General features: G+C 38.1%; 1 protein-coding gene across 2 annotated transcripts; it reads right to left on the reverse strand.

Moving 5' to 3' along the window:
- On the reverse strand, positions 1-26,815 carry THAP12 (THAP domain containing 12). 2 transcript variants are annotated; one of them, XM_081544356.1, is made up of 5 exons: positions 26,434-26,815; positions 13,096-13,216; positions 9,399-9,506; positions 4,343-4,379; positions 1-2,868 (listed from the first exon to the last, which is right to left on the reverse strand). In XM_081544356.1, exons 1-5 carry the CDS (start codon positions 26,520-26,522, stop codon positions 935-937), a joined length of 2,289 nt encoding a protein of 762 aa, XP_081400482.1. In that variant the 5' UTR covers positions 26,523-26,815; the 3' UTR covers positions 1-934. The 2 variants fall into 2 exon arrangements, with proteins under 2 accessions (XP_081400482.1, XP_081400483.1); XM_081544357.1 differs by having other exon boundaries at positions 26,172-26,435.
- Between the last annotated feature and the right edge of the window lie 90 nt (positions 26,816-26,905).

Raw genomic sequence — 26,905 nt, forward strand, 5'->3', positions numbered from 1 at the left:
TTTAAACAAAATTCACATTTTATTTAGGTTGAAATAAACTATACAAAATTGATTTTCTTCACCAAAAATAACAGCAATATTTTCTGTATTATTCCTAGATAAACTACAAAACACTTATTTTTGTAGGTTTTCTAGGCTTTGCTTGTAAATCAAGATGAGGCAGTAGATACAGTCATGGAAAAGACAGAAAAACACAAGACAAATCAGTTGTCAGTATCCATGGCCTCTGATCCTTTCTTGACCATGAAACTGAAGTGTTCAACATATACCTGCCAAAAAGCTTACGAAGACGTAGGCTCAATAAAGGAATGTAAACAGCAATAACCAGATGTGGAACAATGGCAGGCTCTTCCATTCAAATTTTAACTTGTTGCTTTAACTTCATTTGATAAAGAGAAAATCTACACCGAAATCCTTGTTTGACAAGCTTACATGTTTCTCTTATAGTCTGATAATTTTCTTAACTGTCCTTTAACGATTTTTAATAGCTTACTTAAAACCCCTACTATTCAAAAGTCAGTCATGAGCTTCACTGTAACATTTTACAAAAAGCATTCCTTCCTCCCATACCTCTAATTTTATTTTTTCAAAGACCTGATAACTTAATACCTGACAATTGGATCCACAGTGATAAACGTAATGTCTAAAATCACTTAACTAAAACAATTCCAAAGTGCCATTAGCAGAGATCACATACAACTGTAACATGGTACTTTCAATGCTATCTTCTGGAAGAACAGTTAGGTCTCCAAAGCATGGGCATTAGAACAGGCCATTTAAACAAGCAGATTATCAATGACTAATGTACTCAATGGGAGGCCTATTCAGTGATTAAGTGGCCTACCCTTACAACTTTTCTGTAAGATATTTTTAAATTTCTTACAAGTTTTTTTTCAAATATCAAATATAAGAGAAAGTCTAGGTTAAAAGTCTCTTAGGTATTTTCAATGGTTTCTGAATTATCTGTAGGAAGCTCTGACTTACTTGTATAGAGTTTGATATATGTATCCACCATTAAATCCAAATCGTGTTTTATATCAAAATTTATGTTAAGCAAAGCCAAGTTACTTGACCTTTGATCTGTCAAAGTGTTCCTCAAGTATGCTTTGAGACGCTTTCGCCCATTTTCATAGCGTTCATTCTCAACTTTCATCACAGGAAGAATACACAGGACCTTCAGCAATGCATAAACATTAGGAAAAAACTTGATGTCTGGTAGATGAAGGGCTTCATAAATAGTGGATGGAAGTTCTATATCTTTCCCTCTGTGTTTCCATTTGATTCTCCAACAATGCAGCTCAGCAGAGAGAGTGTCAGGATTAGGTAAGTCACTGCGGTACATGTCAGCATGGTGCTCCTCTGACGTATTGAATTTGAGCTGTCCCATGACAGAGGGTACCAGGGATAAGCACTTAAGAGCTTTGAGGTGCTGTTCTGAGAATATATCTTTCAGTTCCTGAATAATGTGTTCCACAGTTGGAACACTTAGAGTTTCTTTATAGTAACTCTCAGAGGTTAGCTGAGATTCCAGGTTACTGTGCTGAGCTCTGCGAAATTTCCCTGGGAGTTTCATCTGAATATCAAGTTTGATTGCCAAATTTGTGGCTTCCTCAAACCAAAACTCATGATAAACTTCAATATTTTCCATCACTTCATTTAGTGAATGTAACACTGCAGTCAAGCTACTGGCTGCAAAAAAGACATCAGAGGTTTGCCCCTGAAGATTTTTCCCAAAGGCTCTTGTAAAAGATAAAACATTTTTAAGAACAACAACAGTAACGATGAAATCAAAATCTGTTACTGCACTACAGAGCACAAATGCTCGGCCAGCTATACAGTTATTCCATCTAACATTTGTATCACTATTTATACCATCTAAACATAAAACAAGTGCTTGTAGGAGGTCCACTAAGATTTCAAAAGCATCATGCCTGCCTGTCCACTGAGAATGGCAAATTTCTTTCAGTTCTTTGCCCCTTTCTTCATTGTTCTGAAAGAGGACAGAAATTACATTTTCAAGCTCTAAAAGCAGTTGTGGTGAACGATGAAAAAAAGAACAAACTTCCTCAATTGTTCCTAATGCAACAGATACTCCCATAACAGGCACTGATTTTGCCAACCACATATTTAAGGCACAGGAAGAGCAGAGTGTGTAGATAGCTTGGGGATATTTCTCTAAAAGTCTAGAAGCAACAACTTTCATTTTGGATGAAAATCCACTAGACACAATGTAAGCCTGGCCGCGACAGTACTCCATGTTTAATCCCCATTTCTCAGTTATTGTAGTGTGGAATTTCACAGCCAAAATTTCTGCATCAGCTTCATAAGGCAGGAAGCCTACAAATTCCTCTCTCAGGTTGTGAGCTTCGTCGACAAACCTCACCAACACAGGCAGGTGCTCTTCCCCTGCGATGTCCACCACATCATCAGTGATGATGGAAAAGAAGTGAGAATCTCTCACTTCCCTGAGGGTTTCTTCCCGAATGCAGCTCTCACAGATCTCCAGCATCTGTTTCTGCTGTGTTTTGGAACAGAACAATGTGTTAACTGCTGTTGTCTCAAAGCGCTTTCTCAGAACCTCTTCACCAGAATTGATCCGGCACTCCAGCAGTGCTTGAAAGTTATCAGGAGTAAAAAGACCTTCTGGGATTTCATCAGCTTCATGTCCATCCAGAGGTATGTTTTGTTTTCCCATAAGAATCAAAATTTCAAATAAAGATTTTAAATATTCTTTATTTTCCTTCTCTTCAAGAGTTAAAGGTAAAATGTCTTCATCCTGCTCTTCACCCCCTTCTTCTGCACTGGGATTCTGAGCACTGCTGTTGTTTATTTCCTTATGTTTTGGTTCCTGTTCAGAAGTTTCATCAACTGGAAGACAAACAATTAATTTTATTTAACAGGCTCATAAGGAATCATACAAACAAAAAATTACATATTTGACTGGTTAAATATTTAAAATTCACAAATTCATTCATTCAACACTCACGAGGCACCTACTCGACCACAGATTAGGATGCAGAGATTAAATTAAGACACACTCTAGTGGAAGAGACAAACACTGTGAATGAATATATATTCATCCTACATGTCAATGCTATTATGAGAGGAACAATTTCTTATAAATTTAAGAAGGCACATTACATATACAGAGTAATAACAGACAGTCCATGCCCTCACAAAAAGGACGAGAAGGACTAATATTTACTGAAGCACTGTGTTGTCTTCTTATATGTAGCACACTGCTCCCTCTACAGGCATGTTATCAACCCTATTTAACAAATGAGGACAGTAAATAATAATTGCCAAGGTCACAGATAGAGGTAAAAATTCAAATCCAAGCTTGTATGGCTCCAAGATCCATGCTGACACTTTTAAGCAATACTTTTATATGGTAGATGAGATAATACACTACAAATTATATTCATGCAATTTCTAGGGCTCTATTAGTATATTATTAATAGAAATCTCAGCATAATCTCTTCATATGTGGATGGGAGAACTGAGGCCCTGAGGTTAAGGGTTCTGACCATAGTCATACTCACAACCCTGTAAGTCCTGGCCCCTTTAGGTTCATTTTTTTAACCATCATGGGTTAGTAGAAGCTCCAACAACAAAATGAATGGGTAGTTCCCCAAATCTGGCACCCTGTTTCAAGGCACAGAATATCCTTCACTCCTTTCTTTGCCTGACTCCATGTCTCTTCATCTATAAAGGGGGAAAATAATAGTACTTACCTCAGGGCTACTGTGAGAATTACATGAATTAATATATGCAAAGCTCTTAATGACCTGGCACACAGTAAGCACTCAGTAAAAAGTTATGTTAAAAATAATAGCAGTAGTAGGAAGAGATAGGAAGGGAAGAGTAATAGTAATAACTGATAAGAACAAAAACCCCTCTAGTTCTCATTCTGTGGTGACACAGCTCAGGCATCAGCACCTGGAGAACAGCTACTGTGACTCCTACTCTCCGTAAAGCCAAGTATCTCAACAGCACTTATTCTTTAAATATTTACCAAGAACTCAGTATGCACTACAGGTTGCGTGGACAGAGATTCGGCTCCTTTCCTTCCCTACAGTGAGATACTCTGCCTTGTGCCCTACCACCCTGGGAGCACCTAGTGGAAAGAGAGAAGGCCAAGTGCTTGGCATAGTGGTACTCAATAAAGACTAACTGAGCTAAGATTTTATCTCACAATTCAAGACCACAGGACAATGCCTACCACACTCTTACATCATTCTCACAGTAGGTTTTTGGACATAAAACATATTTATTTGTCCTTACCAGGTCAAGGCCTTTTAAAAAGGCATTCAGAAGTTGAGTCATTAACACTATCACTTACTTTTTTTCTGTTTCAGTGTCCTGATTTCATCTTCACTCTAAATGATAAGAAAAAATTATCTTTAAGAAAACTGAACTCTAGTATATCATCACAGACTCAAGTAAAAAGCATATTATGAGTCAAATTTAATTTTTTTTTTTTTGGCCATGCCACGCAGCATGTGGAATCTTAGTTTCCTGACAAGGAATTGAACCTGTGACTCTCTGCAACAGAAGAAGTGTGAAATCTTAATCACTGGACCACCAGGGAAGTCCAAATTTAATTTTTTCAAGAGCATAAATTCTTCATAAAGAATACATTCTTCAAACAGACAGATGACAAGAAAACTAGAATAATCTGCTAATGACTCCAAGTTTATAATAAAATACTAGAGGGTAAAGAATACATCATTTAACTTACTTTATACCTAAATCATCATAATTTGGGGTTACAAGTATGTGCTGGCTAATAAAAGGCATGAAAGTATATGATGGCATTTGAGGTCAAACTCAAGGTCCACAAATCATGCCCCACTTCCCCAATCCAACCCCAGGGGATGTCATGTAAAAGGGAGTTGCTGGATCCCAGAACCTAACACAAAAGCTGCGAGAAATCTCTGGGAAGCAGAAAGTGACAATGCCAAAATGGAAGAGAAATGGATACAAACAGCATAGAGAGCCAAGTGGCATATTCAGGCTTAGACTGAGGGAGAACTTTCCAAATGTGTCCTTTTCTCTCCCTCTAACCCACTATAATTATTAGATCACAACCCACCCCATTACTACTGTAGCGCATGAAAGCAGCAGTACCAGTGACAGCTAGAGACAGCAGGATACCTGCTGGGCAGCACAGGACATGGTACTGATAAAATGTCAGCAGGTTAGCCAGTGTGGAACATCCCCTCCTTATCCTATGGGCTGTGGAGTTACAAGGATGGCAGATCTGGAAGCCTGCGCCTGCTGTAAGATGTCGAGGGGCAGGGATGGGAAGTGATTGAGCTCCTCACCCTGCTTCATATTACTAAGAAGAAAGCTGATGTGCAGTGTCAGCATTCATCTATGAGAAGTCCCAGAAAAAAAAAGAGCAGAAGAAAAGCATGAAGAAATAAAAACTTAGGATTCCTCAGAACTGTAAAATATAAGTCTGGATAAGAAAAAACCTCACATTCAGATATAGTTTAGTGAAATCTGAAATATCAAATATAAAGAAAATATTTAAAGGAGAAAAATGCATGCACCTAAAAAGGAATAAGAATGAGACTGGCACTGACGTCAACAGCAATAATGGATGCAAAAAAAATAGAAAGAATATCACACAGACTATACATACCCTCTATGCATCAAACATTTGGGGGCAGAAAGTTTTAAAAAATAAACCCATGTCTAGAAACTAAAAACAAAAACAATTTTATGTTAAAGAAGTAGGGGAAATTACAAAACTCTCACAGTTGAACAATGAAAGCACTACATGTCTAAAATTGCAGATACAGCTAAAATATAGATATTTATAGCTTTGAATACACATAAATAAGTTAAACATTCAAGAAGCTAAAAAAGAGTCAAAAAATAAATCCTTCGAATCAAGCAGAAACCAATAAAATAGCTCATAAGTACAGCAATCAGTGATAAAACTCACTACTGTTTCTTTGAAAAGACTATTAAAATAATTTTAGGAGCAGAGGAAGGCAAGCATCCTAAAATTCTAGGTGAAGCTCATAAAATTTTGGAAACATATAAAGCACAAGAAGAAAGAGAAACAAATAAATAAATAAACAGAAATGGTGATCAAAATATTCCTTCATCCACCCAAAGCCCTCTGATGGTTTTACCAAGTTTAACCTAACTTTCAAGAGCAGACAATATCTACCTTATACAAGTTTTTCTAGGAAAATTAAAAGAGAAAAAAAGAAAAGTTATCTAACTCATTTTATGAGGCCAACGGATCCCTGATATCATAACTGTGTAAGAATACATGAAAAGGAACTACAGGCCAAGACTTACAAATGCAAAACAGACTAACTAAATCGAACAGTATATGAAAATGAAAAGAAATATGCTGCAATCAATCAGGCAAAGATGGTTCAACATCAGCAAATCCATCAATGTTATTCACTAAGCATTAAAGAAGGGGGAAAAAAAAACATATGCAATGAAAATATTGATAAGTTCCATAAGTTAACACACACAAAAAAAACTCTGAATATGAGGACTAAAAGAAAATAAAGAGTATTTCTTTAACTTGATAAAAAAAATTACCTAACAATACCAATGGAAACATCACACTTAATGGAACAAGACAAGTGTACCAGCCATGACATTACTGGGACTACTCAATACAGTGCTAGAGATGATCCTGACCAAACAATAAGGCAGGCAACAGAAAACATTAAAATTGGAAGACTGAAAGAAGAGGCAAATTTGTCCTTATTCATAGATGATACAATCAACTACATAGAAAACCCAGGAGACTATTAGAATTAATCAAAAAAAAAAAAGGATCTTCAAAATTGGTGGAGGGACTTTCCTGGTGGCCCAGTGCTAAGAATCCGCCTTGCCATGCAGGCAGCACACATTTGATCTCTACTTGGGAAACGAGGGCCCCACATGTCACAGAGCAACTAAGCCCTTGTGCCACAACAACTGAGGCTGCACACCACAATTACAGCGAGTCTGTGGACCACACTAAAAGACCCTGCATGATGCAATGAAGAGCCCATGAGCCTCAACTAAGACCCAACACAACCAAACAAATAAATAATTTTTCAACTGGTGGAAACAATCTTTTAACCAGAAATACATAATCTTACCGTAATTTAGGAAGTAATTAAGGAAGGAAGTACACATTCTCTTCTGAAGAACAACAAAAATCCTGAAAATTTTTCAAAATTTTTACTTTCTGTACTTCTAAATTATTATAATTTTATTTTATTTTTTTAGTGTTTATTTACTTGGCTGCACTGGATCTTAGTTGCAGCATGGGGATCTTTGATCTTCACTGCAGCATGCTGTTTAGTTGCTTAGTCGTGTCCAACTCTTTTCGATTCCATGGACTGCAGCCCACCAGGGTCCTCTGACCATGGGATTTCCCGGCAAGAATACTGGCATGGGTTGCCATTTCCTTCTCCAGGGAATCTTCCTGACCTAGCGATCAAACCCGAGTCTCCTGAAAGTCTCCTGTATTGCAGGCAGATTCTTTTACCGCGGAGCCAAACTGCAGCATGCAAAATCCTTTAGTTGCGTGTGGCATGTGGGATCTAGTTCCCTGATTAGGCAGAAAACCTGGGCCCCCTGCATTGGAAGTCAGGAGTCTTAGTCCCTAGACCATCAGAGAAGTCCTGTTTTGAAAGTATTTTAATAGTCTTTTCAAAGAACTAGTAGCTTTGTCAATGACTGCTCTGCTACTTGATAGCTATTTTTTTTTTCCATTCATGGATATGACTAATTAACATTGTAAAAATATTAATTCAAAGTATTTATAATGAAAATCTCAACAGAATTTCTAGAATATGACAAAAGTATTCTCAAATTCACATGGCAGAATAAAGGTCTACAAATAGCTAAGACAATTTTGAAAAAGAAGACTTAAGAAATCACTCTATTTGAAAATGATATAATATAAAGCAATGTAAGGGGCAGCATCTTATCCAGACTGATTAACAGACCATGTTGGGAAAATTTGATCCGTATAAATAGAAAGGCAGATCTCTACTGGACACCATACAAATTCAAATGATCAAAGATCTGATTATGAAAGGTAAATATAGAAGAAAATGAGGAAAACTAGACAAATGTTATCTTTAAAAAGCACAAAGCCAATGGATTGAAATGACTCATTAAGTACACTAGCACGGATACAAAATGGAGGAAGGTGAGGAATGGGAATGGTAATAAGGAAAAAAATAAGGGGCTTCCTGGTGGCAATGATGACAGAAAGCCATAGTCTGAGGAATCTGAGTAATTTCATTTTGCTCATTTGAGGTCAACAAAAAACAGGTAGGTTTTAAGGACATTAAAGGTTTATAAAAACATGTACAAAGATGCCACATAGAGACTTAAAAGCTTTTATAAATCCTGTCAGTACTTAATAGTGATGGAATCCTTATCTCTAGTAAAACTACCCATGTCTTAACTTTCACTCTTTCCCTTTCTTAATCCCTTTGTGCCAAAATATTCTAGAAATATACCTCAGTCCCACTCTCTTTACCACAAAGGAAGAGGTGAGATTTTTCCTGCTTCCCTGGAAGAAAATGATTTAGTAGCCCTTAATTAACAGCATGAAATTAAAAGATGAGTACTCCTTGGAAGGAAAGTTATGACCAACCTAGACAGCATATTAAAAAGCCGAGACATTACTTTGCCAACAAAGGTACATCTAGTCAAGACTATGGCTTTTCCAATAGTCACGTATGGATGTGAGAACTGAATTATAAAGAAAGCTGAGTGCCGAAGAATTGATGCTTTTGAACTGTGGTGTTGGAGAAGACTCCTGAGAGTCCCTTGGACTGCAAGGAGATCCAACCAGTCCATCCTAAAGGAGATCAGTCCTGAATATTCCTTGGAAGGACTGATGCTGAAGCTGAAACTCCAATACTTTGGCCACCTGATGAGAAGAGCTGACTCATCTGAAAAGACCCTGATCCTGGGAAAGACAGAAGGCAGGAGGAGAAGGGGACGAAAGAGGATGAGATGGTTGGATGGTATCACTGACTCAATGGACATGAGTTTGAGTAAACTCCGGGAGTTGGTGATGGACAGGGAGGCCTGGTGTGCTGCAGTCCATGGGGTGGCAAAGAGTCAGACACGACTGAGCAACTGAACTAAACTAAACTGAATTAACGGCATACTTTGGCTCAAGTCAACAAGTATCAACTGGCTAAATTTGAGGAAGATTTTCCAAAGCAAATACTAAAACAAACTAAACATCTTAGGTCCAGGCTACTTCAGTAACCATGGCATTAATCCCCCATAATGCTACACTTGATATAGAAAGTAACTTGGTTCAATGTTAACATGAATACATCTATACTTGATTTCATAATATTATAGAGGATAAAAAAGCTGGAAGCACACTGACATACCAATTCTTTTATTCGTTTTCTGTGTCTACTATGTGGATTGTTCAAATGGCTGGTAAGATCGAATATTGTTGGTATGGCATTATCTCGGAGAACTGTCCTGTAAGGACTCTGAAAAAGAAAAATGCGTTAATGCAGAAACAGTCCTTAAGAATACATTACACACAAACAAAATTGACTGTTAATGATTTCCCCAGTACTACTTCAACTCCAATTCTAAAGTGTAGAGACTTGCAGAATTGATGATGTCAGTCCAGATCAGCTAATTATTTCTGACTCCTTTTACATTTGTCCTTCTGGCAACCTTACTATTATAAATGAAGGAACTGAACTGATGATAGGCATAAAAAGTAAAATGTATTTGTATTCTATATATATTTTTCTAATTCAATCTCCCAGCTACTTTTCTGTTCTTCCGTGAGCCTACAAAGCAAAGCAGGCACAGAAGTTTCTCAATAAAGCTATCCTCTTATACGTTTCATAATAACTCTTCCCTCCTTTACTTGCCATCCACTCCTCTTTCGTTACTGAGAAGCATTAAGGCACTGTGAAATAACACTGATGAGGACCCAGGAAACCAAGAGCTTCCCTGGTGGCTCAGAAGGTAAAAAATCTGCCTGCAATGCAGGAGAACCAGGTTTGATCCCTGGGTTGGGAAGATCCCCTGGAGAAGGGAATGGCTACCGACTCCAGTATTCTTGTCTGGAGAATTCCACAGACAGAGGAGCTGGCGGGCTACAGTTCATGGGGTCAAAATGAGCCGGACACTACTGAGCCACTACTACTTTCACAGGAGGCTTAGGGGCTAGTCCTTATTCTACCAGTGACTCACTCTGAGATCCTGGACAAATACTTCCCCTTTCTGGACTCAGTTTCTTCTTTGGAATAAAACTCAGGTATTGAATTAGATGAAGTTATTCACACTAATGATCATAACTCTCGCCATTTCAGTTACACAACCATCTATACTTTTTCATAACTGACTCACTTTTTTAACTAACAAAATCTTAAGGAATAAAAACTGTAAAATAATGATTTGATGAGCTAGTTTATTTTTAACACATATTACAAAATTTCTAAGATAAAAACTGATTCATGTGCCACTTGATGTCACTCATATGCCACAAGTTATACACATAATCACATTTTTGCAAACACGGAACCAGGTATTTCTAAATTTCCTTCTAATTATAATACTCTTATCACTGAAGGGTGACCATTCTCTATCCTTATAACCTAATTCAATCTGACTAGAAGCTGGATGCCAATTTAGATGGTGACAGTCTCCCACAGCCAGACAGACCAGAGGTCAGGTAGGGACAAGAAGTTTATTAAGAGGTAGAGTAACAGATGAATAACTGCTACTACATTCCCTTAGCTAGTCCAAAGAAACCATGCCTTTAATGTCGTCCTAAATTTGCACTGATAAAAACAAAACACACTTCAGTTTAAAAAGCTTTTGTGGGAGCAATGATTGTTTCAAAGCCAATAAAGCACATTCAAAGTATATGTCACACAAAAGTAACAATCCCCATATTTTTTTACTCAAGGAAAGAAGGTTAGGAAAATATGATGGAAAAATATATAATTAAAGAGAACACACATCTTAAGTTTTATCCAAAGAACTGTTAAACACATTTGGGAAGAATTTCTATTTCTATTCAATATTTTCTAGTTCAACCACAAGCCTCAGGGAAAACACAAAGAAGAAAATCTACTTCTTAATGACATTCAACTTCTAGAGCTGGGCCAATTATCTTCGGTCTACACAGAGTTTGAATCAGGGATTGATATGGTACACAATCACTGAAGGGCACAAACACAATACTATACCCGAAGTGCTTCATCTTTCCTGCTTAGCAAACATCTCAAAAAGCAAAACCATATCCATATACAGAGTCAAGTCTTGATATCTTACCAATTAAATAAACAGAGGAGGGATAAAACACCGTGAAGAACTTTAAAAATTCATATAAAATTAATCTGCTATAAAGCAAAGGTATTATAGACCAAAAAACAATACATGAATGAAAAACATGCAATATTTTTACACCTACTCAAAGTACCCATGACAAAAAAGGCTACATTCTATTCCTGTGCATGACAATTTTTATTCAGTATCAAAATTTAATCTTTAACTGCTGAGTGAAGGCTTGAATATAAAGTAATGATCTTACTTTAGCATCAAAGATAATATTTGGCTTTGGTTGAACTAACCACAAATGTTTACTGATGAGATCTTAAATGCCAAACTAATGAATTCAAAACTCTTACAACATTTGGGTATAAACATTAGATAATCCAGCTTTTAATAGGAATATCTCCCATATGTGGAGAAAGAAAATCTCTCACATTTGTAATAACTGATTAAAGATTAAAAAATCATGTGGAAATTTAAAAAGTAAAAATAGTTCTGTTCTATGCTCTGACTAAACAAGAATAGAAGTGAACTATATATTTACTATTTCTCACATTAATCTTGTTGGAATTAACTGATTAAGAAACGGTATTTATTAATAAAATAAAAATTTTTAAATGCATATGGTGTATATATTCAAAATAATTTGGGATATTTTTATTTAATGTCAAGAACATAAAGTTTGCCTTTTAAACATATGAAATATTTTATTTTGATCATTACCCTGTTAACAAAGCAAGGCAAAAATATCCCTCAAATATTTGTGATTAAACTGTTGAACCGGAATAGGCTCACCTCCCAATGACTTCACAAGTATCTGCTTCAATTAATTTTGAGAAATAAAATAACCCAATCATTCTTTAGTTTTCTGATGCCTCTGCAAAATGTATCTGAAAAAAATATCAAAATAAATTGCTGCATAACAATATATAGTGTATCTTCAAATTAAGTTTATGTCTATCCCAATAACTGATGACAGTTATGCCTAAACAAGAATATTTGTTTTCATACCTAAGCAAGACTACTTAACAAAACTGTTTTCCTAACTAGTTTTTAAAGTGTTTCAAGTCTGCTTCATGTCAATCAAATCTGTCTTATCTGTGCCTTTTATGAATCAAAGCAGTAACAGAATCACAGATGGTTAAAAATCTTAGACCTCAGGAATTATCTGGTCTAAATTCTTCGTTAGAAATTGGGGTTCAGAGGGGAGAAGTGACCTGGACAAATTTACAGTTAACTGTAATAAGACTGAGAGATTCAGGTCTTGATATGAAATTGCAAATTACTGATAAAAATGTTTTTGTCACATGAACTGTATGATTTGCTTCCTGTTGTATCCAGCACATAAAAATTAAGGGTAGGTTCTAACAGTACACACAAAAATTTGCAAAGAGCTCTACCCCTTGATGAGGATTTCACTCATATAAAAGCTCTAGAGAAGCTGTTCCAAATAAAAATGCCAAATTCACCTTAAATATACACATTTATAATCATCTAAAATTTTCTGAAGGCTACAAAAGAAGTTTAAAAAGTGGTGACCTTTGATAAAATGGGAACGGGGCATCAGAAATAGAAGGGTTAAAACACACACACACATACACACAGAGGTTTTTAAGAACAAAATAGGTACTATTAAGTTCCAAATCTGTCTTCATCTTAAAGGAAAAAAAAGTGGCAGGGTGTAAGGATACTCTCCAACATTAATATATAAAGATTTACATTTCCAACCAAACAGTGAGTGAAAACAAAACAAACAAAAAAACAAACCCTCTGCTTACTTACAGTTCTGCAGATCATAGAAGTTTCAAAGTGTTTGGCACACAATCGATAATGTTTATTTAGTTGATCAGGTGTTTTATCTTCTAGGTCTGCTCTCCTACAGTTCTCCACCCACTTCTGGCATCTACAAAAATAAAGCCAAAATAAAACTAAGGAATATGAGCTCAACATTTAAATTTCAGCATTCAGTTGTAAGGTAAATATTTGTTATGGACAATAGATTCCTGCTCCCCTAGACCCAAAAAATATAACATAATTTGGAGAAGTTGATTAACAACAAAATTAGAGCTGGAAGAAACCTCAGAAATCATTTAGTACATTCATTTACAGACAAGGTTAAGAAGTAACTTGTCAGAGGTACTTAGCAGTCAAACTAGAACTTAAACTTGAATCTTTCAACTCCCAGGACATCCTAGCATCAGAGAGGACTTAATAATGAGCAGTACAAGCAAAAAACTGCACAACCATGAGGCGCCAACGGCTTAACATTCCCCTTAGGATTTCAACTTAAACAAGCATATGAAAAGACATTGTCACTGTAGAAAATTACTACGTAGATGTTCTATAAATAACTAGAGTTTATTATGGAAGCATAATGGCTATATTCATTTGCTTTATTATAAACATGATTATCTACAGTGATATGTGCAAACTAGATTGCAAGCTCCATGAATGCAGGGATTGTGTCTACACAATCTAGTACACAGATGGTGTTAAGAGATAGTGACTGAGAAAAAGTCCATGTCCTCTTGGTGCTTAAATATCTGTAGGAAAAAATTAACATCATCTTCATCATCATAATGCTTATTAAGAGCCAGCTGCTCTGCTGCTGTTCAGTCACTAAATCGTGTCTGACTATTTGCGACCCCATGGACTGTACCCGATACGGCTCTAAATTGTTTCCAAAGAGGACAGACATGTTCTATGCATCTAAAAGAGTAAAACTAAGCTCTTGGTAGAAATTTCAGGGAAACAAAATTACCACGGTGAAATGTTGATTATAATTGTCAAGCATTTCATTCGACCAAGAGGTATTAATTACCATACACAGTAATGATCCCTAAGATGTCTGCATTTTAATCACATTCTTATATAGTTGTACAATGTGATTATAAATATTTCAATTTCAACATCTAAATTATTTGGTATAAAAACTCACTATAAAACAACTGCCATATTGCTAGAGTTAAGTTTGTTTTTTAATTCTTAAATCTCTGGAGACCTTCCACACAGAACATCACTGTCTGTATTATTTCTGAACCAAGTTGAAATAGCTTTCTGATAAAAAGAACACTAAGATTCAATCAAGAATAAGTTGAGCAGAGGGCCCAATTACCTACACCTACCTGTTCCACATCAAATACCTAGAAATAAATCTAATGAAAGATGTATAAGACTTCTAATAGAAAAAACTTTTAATTTTATTTTTATTGTTTCTTTTAGAAAAAAATTTTAAATAAATAAACGGAGGGATACACAAGTTCATGGATTGGTACACTGAATCCTAAAGATATCAATTCTTCTCTAAATGATTTATTGATTTAATATAATCACAATCCCAACAAGTTCTTTTATGCATGTCTCTCTATGTGAGAGAGAGAAATCACAAAGATCATTCTAAAACTTTTTATACAGAAATTCAAAGGATCAGCATAGTCAAGACAATCTTGGGGGAAAAAAGTGGAAGGACTTATATTACCAGACAGACTTATTATAAAGCTTATTAAAACCGTGTTGCTGGCCTTCTCTGGCGTCCACACGCTACGACTCTGAGCTCCCACTGCAGGGGGTGCGGGTTTCACCCTAGGTCGGGGAATTTCCACAAGACTCAAGGTGAAGTCAAGAAAATTTAAAAAAATAAAAATGCATATATCTTAAAAAAAAAAGTGTGATATTGGCACACAAGATAAAAAAAAACAGAACAAAATGGAGAACTGTGGATGCTTAAGACAAAGGAATCATTGCACAGCAGTGAAGGTAAATTTTTTCAATAGTCCTGAACTGGCCACCCATATGGGAAAAAATGAATCTTGACCTGCACTTTCATCTACGGAAAAACAAATTCCAAGTGAATTGTAGACCTAAATATGAAAGGTAAAACAATACAGTTTCTAAAAGATAACATAAAAGACTATCTTAACCACCTTGACACAAAGAACTCTTAAAAAAGCAACAGAAAAAAAGTCTAGAGGAAAAGATGAATAAATCAGGCCACTTTATAGTTAATAACTTATTCATTAAAAGAATCATTTAAGAGTGAAATGGCAACCCACAAAATGGAAGAAGGGATCTGTAATATACCAATCTAGCAATGAACTCATATCCAAAATATGTATGAAGAACTCCCTACAAATAATTCAGACAATCTAATATAAAAATGAGAAACTTGAATAGGCCAATACACATTAAAAAAATGCTCAGTTCAGTTCAGTTCAGTTCAGTCGCTCAGTCGTGTCCGACTCTTTGCGACCCCATGAATCGCAGCACGCCAGGCCTCCCTGTCCATCACCATCTCCCAGAGTCTACCCAAACCCATGTCCATCGAGTCAGTGATGCCATCCAGCCATCTCATCCTCTGTCGTCCCCTTCTCCTCCTGCCCCCAATCCTTCCCAGCATCAGGGTCTTTTCCAATGAGTCAACTCTTCGCATGAGGTGGCCAAGTATTGGAGTTTCAGCTTCAACATCAGTCCTTCCAATGAACACCCAGGACTGATCTCCTTTAGGATGGACTGGTTGGATTTTCTTGCAGTCCAAGGGACTCTCAAGAGTCTTCTCCAACACCACAGTTCAAAAGCATCAATTCTGCGGCGCTCAGCTTTCTTCACCATCCAACTCTCACATCCGTACATGACTACTGGAAATACCATAGCCTTGACTAGACGGACTTTTGTTGGCAGAGTAATGTCTCTGCTTTTCAATATGCTATCCAGGCTGGTCATACCTTTCTTCCAAAAAAATGCTCAGTAAAAAGAAGAATAAAATTTTTAAAAAAGCTCAATCTCACTAGTTATTAGGAAAATACTAATTAAAACTGTAACTAAATTATTACCACATACTCATAAGAATGACTACAATGTGAAAGAAATAATACCAAAAGTTGATGAGAAGGTGAAACAACTTTGCCCATCAAAGATAGAAAGGATCAACTGTGGTATACTATTACATACAGACTACTATCTTGGCAATGGAATGAACGAACTAGCTAGATCTCACAAACGTGTTCAGCAAAATAAGTCAGGAGTACATACTATATGATTCCTTTCGTATTAAGTTCAAGGGTAGGCAAAACTCATATATGGTGATAGTACATAAAGTTATTGAACACAGCAAGCCTCAAGTTGCTATCTTCAGAATGACTTGTTTGTAAGGCTGGTCTTTTGGCTGATGTTGGAGCCTGGCTTCTCTACACTGATATAAAAATTTCCTCTAACTGATAAGGTGACTTTTACTGCCTCGACTGTTCGTGCAAACAGTAGGACTATTAATGAAAGTCTGTCCTTCTTCTGGGAGTCTGGAATTTTAGCATATGCTAAGCAGAGAGTGTCTAAGTGACCAGAACCCAATAAAAACTTTGGGCACTGGGTCTCTAAGGGCTTCTCTGGGCAGAAACATGGCACAAATGTTGGATTTTCACTACTGGGGAAAAGTGGGCTCTGAGTGACCAGACATGGGAGGGAGAGAACATAAGGAAGACTACACAAAGATCCTTCCAATTCTACCTCTGTCTTTTCTCTCTCTTAGGGTGCAGATGTGTGCCCTTACTACATTTCTGTAAGAAATCTTAGCTGCAAGTACAACTATATACTGAGTATATACAGTACAAGTATATACTGAGCTGTAAGTACAACTATATACTGAGTACAACTATATACAACTATATACTGAGTTCTATGGGTCTGAGTGAATCTCTGAATATGTGGGTGGCTTGGAGACCCCCTCAACATAGTAATGATAGTGAGAACAATGGATACATTTAGGGAGAGGTTAACAACCAGGAGTGAGCACTTTCTGAGGTGCTAGTAATGTTTTCTATCTTGAACATGACCTGTGTATATTTACCTTACAAAAATTCATCAAATTCTAGACTACCATTTTTGCACTTTTCCCTATGGATGTCATATACCAATAAAACAGCTTCCCATCACTCTTCCCCTCCCCCTCAATAGCCAACTAATCTAATGTGCATGTAGTCAAACTGCCTACCACGGGGGAGAGTAGGATAATAACTGAAAGGACCACAAGGGAGAGGAAGTTTAGGATGTTAGTACTATTCTTTTTTTTTTTTTTTAAATCTGGGCAAAATTTTCATGGACATGTTACTCTGAAAATCTAACAAGCTATATATTTATGATTTGCGATCTGTGTATATATGTTTTACATCAGTAAGTTATAAAAATTACCTATGACCACAAGTTTTTTTTTTACACACATACATATATTTGTGTACATGTTAAAATGCACATACACACTTCTACAGTTATCTCTCAACCTTTTTATAAAACTAATGTCTTCCCTGTCCTAGCTCTCCTTGTCACTGTTCTGTGTCTTTTTTTTTCCTTGGCACAGTGGAATGATTCCCCAAATCCATCAACTTTCAAACTTGTCTTACCTTTCTGTGACCTCTTCTCCAAGTGGAAAATGCTTTAAAAAACCAATTTGAGAATACTATCTTTCTCTGATTAAGATCCTTTAGTGACTTTCCATTACTCTTAGGATAAAGAGCCAAATCCTCATATGTCTTACAAGATTCTGTACAATCTAACCCTTGTTCTCTTTTCCCTCTTCATATCGCACCACCCTTCCACTTTGCCACCTCACATGCCTTAGTTCAGTTTCATGAATGCACTGTGATTCCTTTTATCATAGGGCTGTTTTGCATGCTGTTTATTCAACCTAGAATACTCTTCTTGTTGCTTTTTTTCATTTCCTTTGCACAGGAAAATCTATGCAAAGATCTGTCTTTAGATCTTCACTCAAATGTCACTTACTGAGGAAAATTTTTCAGATTTGAAAAGAGTATGTACATCACATACACACCCACCCAGATAGGTTAAGACTATTCTGCCTCCATGTACAGCAGTCTCCCCCTTATCCATGGGGGATATATTCCAAGACGCTCAGTGGGTGCCTGAAATCACGTATAGTACTGACCCCTATATATACTATGTTTTTCCAATACTAATGGGTGGGTAGTGTATACAGTGTGGATAAGCTGGACAAAGGGATGATTCACACCCAGGACAGGACAGAGTGGGCCGGTATAAGATTTCATCATAGCTACCCAGAACAGCTAAAGGTTATGAATTTCATCCTGCCAAATCCAAAGGTCACTTCCTGTCTTCAACTTAATCACCCTTTCAGTACTAGTCAACCATCAGTGACCACTCCCTTTTTAAGGTTTGAAATTTTTTCTTTCAATGGCCTCCTACTAATGCAAAATTTCCAAAACATATTCCAAAAAACACCAGTCAAAGTATTGCTCCAATTAAAAAAAAAAGGAGGTTTCATGGTCAAATAAATTTGGATAATATTACATACCTTATCCTACATTTGGGGTTTTAGATATATCTCTGAGATCTTGAATAATTTAGCTAACCTCCCTGTGCCTGCTTTTCCCATCTGAAAGCAGAGACTATCTCAAAACTTATTGCAAAGGTTAACTGAAATAGTCTACATAAAACACACAGAATAGTGCCTGACACACAGAATATGAAGTATTCTATAAGTATTATTGTTATTATTACAACTCGCAGCATTGTTTGGAGGATTAAATAAGATCATATGAAAGTACTTTAAGATTATATCTTATAGAAGTGATTCTCAAACATCATCGTCTCAGGAGCCCTTTACTCCTTAAATTATTAAGTAACTAAAGAAATTTTGTTTACATGCATTTTATCTATCAATATTTATGACTATAGAAACTACAACCTAGAAATTTAAAAATATTAGTTCATTAAAAATAGCAATTCCATTATATGTTATCATAGATATCATTTTAATGAAATAACTATATTTTCCAAAACAAAAACCATTTAGTGAAAAGAATGGCACAGTTCACCATCTTTGCAAATCTCTTTTATGTCTAACTTTATAGAAGAAAGCTACAGTCTCACATCTGCTTTTGCATATAATCTGTTGCCATACGTTGTTCTGGCTGAAGTACAAGAAAGAAATGACTTCTTAATGACATGCAGTTTAAAAGATTATTACCATATTCCTGTTTCCTACATAACTGTGGATGTTCTTTGATAGGACACCAAAACTCCACAAGCAGTGGTTTCTTAAAGATTAGCTGCAATGTGGAATCTGAAACCAGACCAATGAGCCTCTTCATACTGTTTGATTAAAATCCACTAGTCCAACTTGCACTCTGAACGGTACTTTTATCCATGTATGTCTTTGTAAAATTGTGAATTTATCAGTTTGGAAAATATTAGTTCAGTAAGTTTGGCAGACTGGCTAAACGGTAACACATTTCATTATATGATATACTTTTTAAAAGTCACATTTATCAATATCGCCACTGATCTCATCAGAAAAGTCTAATTAGAGAGTTGTCTAGCTCAAGTTAACGAATATAAATTTTCCAAAATTCTAACTTTTGCTTGAATGCTTGGCTGTCAGTTGTTTTTCTTTAAGTGGCAGGCTTATTTTGTTCATTTCCAAGAAAATGTCTACTAAACACCTATATCTTAAGTCATACTTAGAAAATTTTATAAAACACAATATATAACTTGTCTGAGTAAGTGACTTCATAATGTTATAAAGTCCCTGAAAAACTCCACAGTACACTCCTGAGATCATGAGCACAAAAAAGGCAAATAATGTCAGTGTTATTATGAAGTAGTTTTCACCTTTTAGACTCCCTGAAAGGGTTGTGGGGACCCTCCTAAATGCCTGGAAACCACCAGTTTACATTTTACACATTAGAGTATGTCAACTCTCAGTTAATTTTGATTAAATTACCAAAGAATCTTACAAGACCTCACCACCTCAGGGAAAAGTCAGTACTGTCTGAGAAGAAAGAAGAACGTTTCAACTGTCCAATTCACTCTAACAATAAGAGCAATTCATTAGCTCTACTTGTATCTTCACCTGATGTGGGGATCAGTTCTACTGCTGCGGCTGCTGCTGCTAAGTCGCTTCAGTCATGTCCGACTCTGTGTGACCCCATGGACTATAGCCTACCAGGCTCCTCCGTCCATAGGATTTTCCAGGCAAGAGTACTGGAGTGGGGTGCCATTGCCTTCTCCGTCAGTTCTACTAAGCTTAGGCAATAATCAAGCCACCCTGGGGCAATCATGATTTAGGCATTTTTTAAAAAATTTTAATTTTAGGTAACTTATCTTCCTGCCACTGCCCTAAGGTGAGTTGATTCTATTTATATATATATATATATATTTAAAGTGCATTGATGCTACTTTTTATAAACCAATATGAGGTATTAGGGTATGAAATTCCACAGAGTGCCATGTATTAATTATACTCTTGAATTTTAAGTTACTTCTAAATAGTTGTTTTTAAAAGTGTGCACAAGGACTTCCCTGGTGGTACAGTGGATAGGAATCCATCTGCCAATGCAGGGGACATGGGTTTGATCCCTGATCTGGGAAGATTTCACATGCCACAGGCAACTAAAGCCTGTGCACCACAACTACTGGAGCCCGCATGCTCCAGGGCCTGAGAGCCACAGCTAATGACCCCCTGTGTCACAGCTACTGAACCCTGTGTACCCATGCTCCGCAACAAAAAAACCCACAATGAGAAGCCTGTGCACCGCAACAAAGAGTACCCCTCACTCACTGCAACTAGAGAAAGCCTGCGTGCAGCAACGAATACCCAGGGCAACCAAAATTTTTTTTCATGTGCATGGAATTTATAAATATAATGAATGGGAAATATACTACTTAACAGCATTAAATATATTTATATTTATGGTTAGTTAACAACGTGAGTTAACTTTTGAATAATAGATGGGCTGGCAATGTCACCTTTTATCAACCTTCCCTACAACCCATTTACAGAAGGAAAAAAGAAAACTAGCTATAACCACTAACCCTAAGAATACAATTATTAATTCAGTAAGCAACTCTGGAAACTATTTCTTTATTATAATGAACTCTGGGCACAGTGAAAAAGAAACTGTCAAATACAGTAGAATTTGAAATCCTATAGTATTGATTTTTGGTTCTGATACAAAGTTAAAACCTTTAATACATTAAGCAAAATTTGACAGACATAAAAGGACTATTACTGTACGACTGACTTAGATAATATGAGTATAAAGTACCTAAAACAGAAAAATTCATGAAGACTGAAAATGGACTGGGGTAAAAAGTTACTGCTTAATAGTTAAGTTTTTGCTCAGGATAATGAAAAGGCTGTGGAAGTAGACAGTGGTAATGAATGCAGAACACAATGAATGGTAACTAATGCCACTGGATTATACACTCAAATATGCTTTTTAAAAAAATGATTAAAATGGCAAATTTTACACTACTGCCATTTTATATAAGGGACTTGAGCATACATGGATTTTGGTATCTGCAGGGGATTCCTGGAAACAATCCTCTATGGACACCAAGACACACCTGCATATTTTTATCAAAAAAATTTGTAATTAGTAACATGATACACCAAAAGCCATTTAACTGCACATTTTAAATAGGTGAATTATATGGTACGCGAATATCTCAATAAAGATGTTTTTTAAGAGTTTTAAAAAGCTTGTAATTTGGTCATGAAATACTCAAAGGGCTCTTACATATAGGTTGGTGCAAAAGTAATAGCGGTTTTGCATTGTTGGAACTTTGCTGTTTGATACTGGAATACATTCTTATATAAACGTGGTTATACATCATTTTAATGCTACCCATCTGATCCACTACAGCTTTCTGAATCCTGGTGAAACTATTACATCTGAGAAGTATGCTCAACAAATCAGTGAGATGCACCAAAAACTGCAATGCCTGCAACTGGCACTGGTCAACAGAATGGGCCCAACTCTCCTCCATGGCACATCGCACAACCATCACTTCAAAAGTTGAACGAACTGGGCTACGAAGTTTTGCCTCATCCACCATATTCACCTGACCTCTCATGAACCAACTACTGTTTCTTCAAGTATCTGGACAACTTTTTTCAAGACAAAACACTTCCACAACCAGCAAGAGGCAGAAAATACTCTCCAAGAGTTCATCGAATCCAGAAGCATTTTTTATACTACAGGAATAAACTTATTTCTCATTGGCAAAAATGTTTTGATTGTAACTGTTCCTATTTTGATTAATAAAGATGTATTTGAGCCTAGTTATAATGATTTAAAATTCACGGTCCAAAACCACAGTTACTTTTTTACCAACCTAATAAAACAGGGCAGAGTCCAGTGCCAGTCCCTGACAGTCCAGTGGTTAAGACTCTGTACTGCCACTATAAGGGGCACGGGTTCAATCCCTAGTCAGGGAACTAAGATCCTACATGTCACAAGGCCAGGCCAAAAAACAAATTAAAAAATAGATAAAATAGGACACATTTTTGTTCATTGTCACCTGAGAACAAAAGTAGGACCTCCAAAGCATAAATTATAAGGGGGAGGCACATTTCCACTCAATACAAGGAAGAAACAATAGTCAATGCTGTCCAGAATTCTCAAGTATCCCCTCACAAGGCAAAGGAACTGACACTAGAGGTGTTTTAGCAAAGGCCCACCTGTCAGAAATGTGCAGAGCCTCTTAAGGGTCCACAAATAACTTGATACGAAATCATGTCTATGTCTTTTCTTAACAGTCCTTACATTAGATTCTCAAAAGGAACAGAGACCCAAAAAAGTTTAAAAGCCATTAATCCTGAGGGAATTCCAACACTTCAAAGGATACTGCACCAGATCTACAAACTCCTTCCAAATCTAAGACTATAAGCCCCTACAGGCCATACTCCCCAACCATGGAATATAATGAAAAGAGTATTCACTACCTATAAAGATTAACAACCTGTGGTCCAGAATTGACTAGTGGTGCCTTCATTATGCAAGTGAAATATACTTCCAATTGGGCTCAAAAGAAGATAACGCTTAACAGAGAGAGGCCCGGTCAGATTAAGATGCTCCTCTTCTCTGTTCCCACAGAACCCAATGGCTATTCCTCACTCTCCTGAGCTAGTAGTTCCTTCTTATCTCCCTGAACTTTAAACACTAAGAATACTCCAGGGCTCAATCCTCAGATCTAGTCTACTTTACTTATCCAGTTCCATGGTTTTAAATACCCCCTATAAACTGAGAATGCCCGTATTCACAATCTCCAGTCTGGAAGTCTCTGGATTCCAGACCTGTATATCTTTTACTAGTTTTGGCTCTTAAATATTTAGGTCATTGATCTAAATATGGACAATTTTGAGTTCATTTATGGATATGTATGAAGAAAGACATCTATTCTTGAATGTCTATCAGGCCTCTCAAACTTCACATGTCCTAAACCAAATTTTTTATAGTCCTCCACTGAACCTGCTCCTCCCAGTCTTCCATAGCTCAATAAAGGCTCAGGTTAAAAATCTTAAGTCTTTCTTCATACAGATGGCCAACAGGCTCATGAAAAGATACTCAAAATCACTAATCATTAGAGAAATGCAAACCAAAACCACAAGGTACCACCTAACATGACTCACAATGGCCATCACTAAAAAATCTACAAATAACAAATGCTGAAGCGGGTGTAGAGAAAAGGGAACCCTGCTACACTGTTGGTGGGAATGTAAGTTGGTGCAACCACTATAGAAAACAGTATGGATGTTCCTCAGGAAACTAAAAACAGAGTTACCGTATGATCCAGGAATCCCACTCCTGGTCATTTATCTGGACAAAACTGTAATTCAAAAGATCCATGCACCCCCATGTTTATAACAGCACTATTCACAATAGCCAAGACATGGAAACAACCTAAATGTTCATTGAAAGATGGATAAAGAAAATGAGGTACATATCTATAATGGAATACTACTCAAGACATAAAGAACTTAATAATGTCATTTGCAGCAACATGGATGAACTTAGAGATTACCATACTAAGTAAGTCAGAAAGAAAAAGACAAACATGACACAAATGAACCTATCTACTAAAGAGAAACAGACTCACAGACATAAAGGACACACTTGTGGTTGCCAGTGGGGAGGGTGGTGGAGGAGAGTTGGACTGGGAGTTTGGGGTTAGCAGATAAAAACTATTATATGTAGAATGGATAAACAGCAAGGTCCTATTGTGTAGCACAGGGAACTACATTCAATATCCCGTGATAAAACATACTATAAAAGAATTTTTAAAAGAATGTGTGTACTGGAAAAAATTTTTTAAAAGAATGTGTGTGTATATACATAGAACTGAATCACTTTGCTGTACAGCAGAAATAATACAACACTGGAAATAAACTATACTTCAAAAAAATTTTTTTAAAGGCAAAAAATTCTAGAATCATTCTTGACTTCTGTTTTTCTCTTACAACCTATTATCTACACCATTAAAAATTCTGCTGGCTTCACCTTCCAAATAAACCTCAAATGCAACTACTTACCACCTCCACTTCTATAAACTTGGATTGCTGCAATTAAACCTGGATTACTGCAACTGCCTTTAACTGGTCTTTCTGCCCTCACCTTTGCTTCCCTACAATGTACTCATCAAGTTAGCCAGTGATTCTGTTAAAGGTATTAAGTCTCTCTCTTCTAAACCCTTTGATGACTTACTATTTCACTCAGGATGCCATCGTGCTTTCCACAGCCTACAATAACCTACACAATCTGCCCCTACCACAAACACACGTACATTTTTCTGGTCTCATCTCTTCCTCTTCCACGTCCCTTTGGGCTTCCCTGGTAGCTCAGAAGGTAAAGAATCTGCCTGCAGTGGGGGAAACCACGGTTTGATCCCCGGGTAGGAAAGATCCCCTGGAGAAGGGAATGGCAACCCACGCCAGTACTCTTGCCTGGAGAATTCCATGGACAGAAGAGGCTGGAGGGCTACAATCCATGGGGTGGAGAAAAGAGTCAGAAGCGACTGAGTGATTGACCTTCCTTAAATCAGCTTGAGGACTCCCGCTTGTACCTCTAACAAGCATGCCCTGCCTTTACATTTACTGTTTCTACCAACTGAAATGTACTTCCCCTGGATACTTCCATGGCTGACTCTCTTTCCTAATTCGGGTCTTTGCTCAAATAGACACTCTTGGCGAGGCTGTCTCTGATAATCCTATTTAAAATAGCAATTGTGCCTCCCCTACTACTCCTATTCCCCTACCCTCCTGGCCCCCTCCCGTCAAACATTTGCTTTTTCTCCATAATATTCATCACCATCTGATACACGGTGTATCTACTTATTTTCCCCCACAATAACGTAAACTCCATGAGAGCCGAGACTTCGTTTTATCTATCTATTCTCTCCCAGTGCTCAGAACAGTGCCTAGTATATTAGTAGGCCTTCGATAAATATTTGTAGAGCAGCACGCTATATTATAATCGCCTACTTATATATGTTATATATCTACCTCCTTAAATGGATTGTAAGCTTTCTGCAGGCAGGAACGCTGTCTCATAAACTCTGAATTTCCAGGACCTCTAACGTTAGTGCCCTGACACACACAGCAAGTACTGACCTGACATGAATTAACCAACAAGACATGCCAAGGAAAAAGCCTAAGACTTTCAAATACAGTCGCTACTCTATCACTCTCTAAATACAAGTGAGAGCGGGTGGGTTACCTCAAGGAAGACGTTTCAATAACAACTACCAAGCCCTCTCGCGTACCCCGCCCTCTCCCACCCCCGTTATCCCCACATTAACCGAGTGAGATAATGCGTAACGGTCAGAAACAGAATTTGAACCATGAAGAAGTCCGAAGGAGGGAGTAGTTGTGACTGGAGATCAAAGGTGGTCGGACTCCAGAAAGAAACACTGTCCCGGGGGTAGAAGGGCCCCGGAGACCACAACCATAGATTTCAGGTCCCTCTTTTGACAGCTAGGCTAACTAAAGCCCAGAGAGGAAAGCGGCTTGTCCGAGGTCACACAGCAAGCGAATCAGGGCGAGAACCCACCTTACCCACTCGCGCCGCCCAGTTGCCTCTTATTTCGAGTGGTGCCCAACACGCAGAGCCCCCACGGACGCACGTGCTCCGAGGCCCCCGAGCGCCCGCCCGCCCACCGCTCGAGGCCCGCTCCCCACCTCGGGCCCGGGTTGGGGTCGACAATTGTGTCCCCCCAAGCCCCTCTTAGCCCCGGAGCCTGCCCAGGGCCGGCGGCTGGCAGCGCGAACGGCGGAGGAGGGCCCGGGCTGCCAGCTCCGCGCCCGCCGCTCACCTGGCCGGATCCCGCGGGAACCTGAAGAAGGCCAGGTCCGACTGCGTGCTCTTCCGCGTGCAGTTGGGGGCCGCGCAGAAGTTCGGCATCGTTGTCTGCCCGCCGGCCGACCCAGCCCTCCCCTCCCCGCCTCCTCAGGGCAGCCCGCCCGCCCGTCGGGGCCGGGGAGGGGAGCCAGGCCGGCCGGCCGGCTCGTCAGGATCGGTTCGCTGGGGGGGGGGAGGGGCGGGCGAGAAGCCGCGAGGGGCAGGAGGGGCGCCGCGGTCCGAGGCCGGGCTGGGGACGCGGCTCCACAGTGCTGTGAGCGGCCGGGAGGATTTACCGCCGCCGCCGCCGCTGGTGCACCTCCCGCCCGCCCGGGACGCTGCCGCCTCCTTCCCACAATGCACCCTGGCGCCCGGGGGTGCCCTCTCTTCCCTCAGCCTTCCTTCCCCGCCCCCTCCTTTCCGCCGACTTCTCCGCGGGCGGGTAC

Source organism: Giraffa tippelskirchi, chromosome 11, assembly GCF_054371585.1.
Source record: "Giraffa tippelskirchi isolate mGirTip1 chromosome 11, T2T-mGirTip1v1.2.pri, whole genome shotgun sequence".
Taxonomy (NCBI): Eukaryota; Metazoa; Chordata; class Mammalia; order Artiodactyla; family Giraffidae; genus Giraffa; species Giraffa tippelskirchi.

Excerpts from the sequence above, each read along its gene's own strand:
- THAP12 (XM_081544356.1), bottom strand. The coding sequence starts at position 26,522 with ATGCCGAACTTCTGCGCGGCCCCCAACTGCACGCGGAAGAGCACGCAG. Across the intron at positions 9,507-13,095 it reads CTTCTATGATCTGCAGAACT|AGTCCTTACAGGACAGTTCT; the intron begins GTAAGTAAGCAG and ends TTTCTTTTTCAG. Across the intron at positions 4,380-9,398 it reads GAAAACGAATAAAAGAATTG|AGTGAAGATGAAATCAGGAC; the intron begins GTATGTCAGTGT and ends CTTATCATTTAG.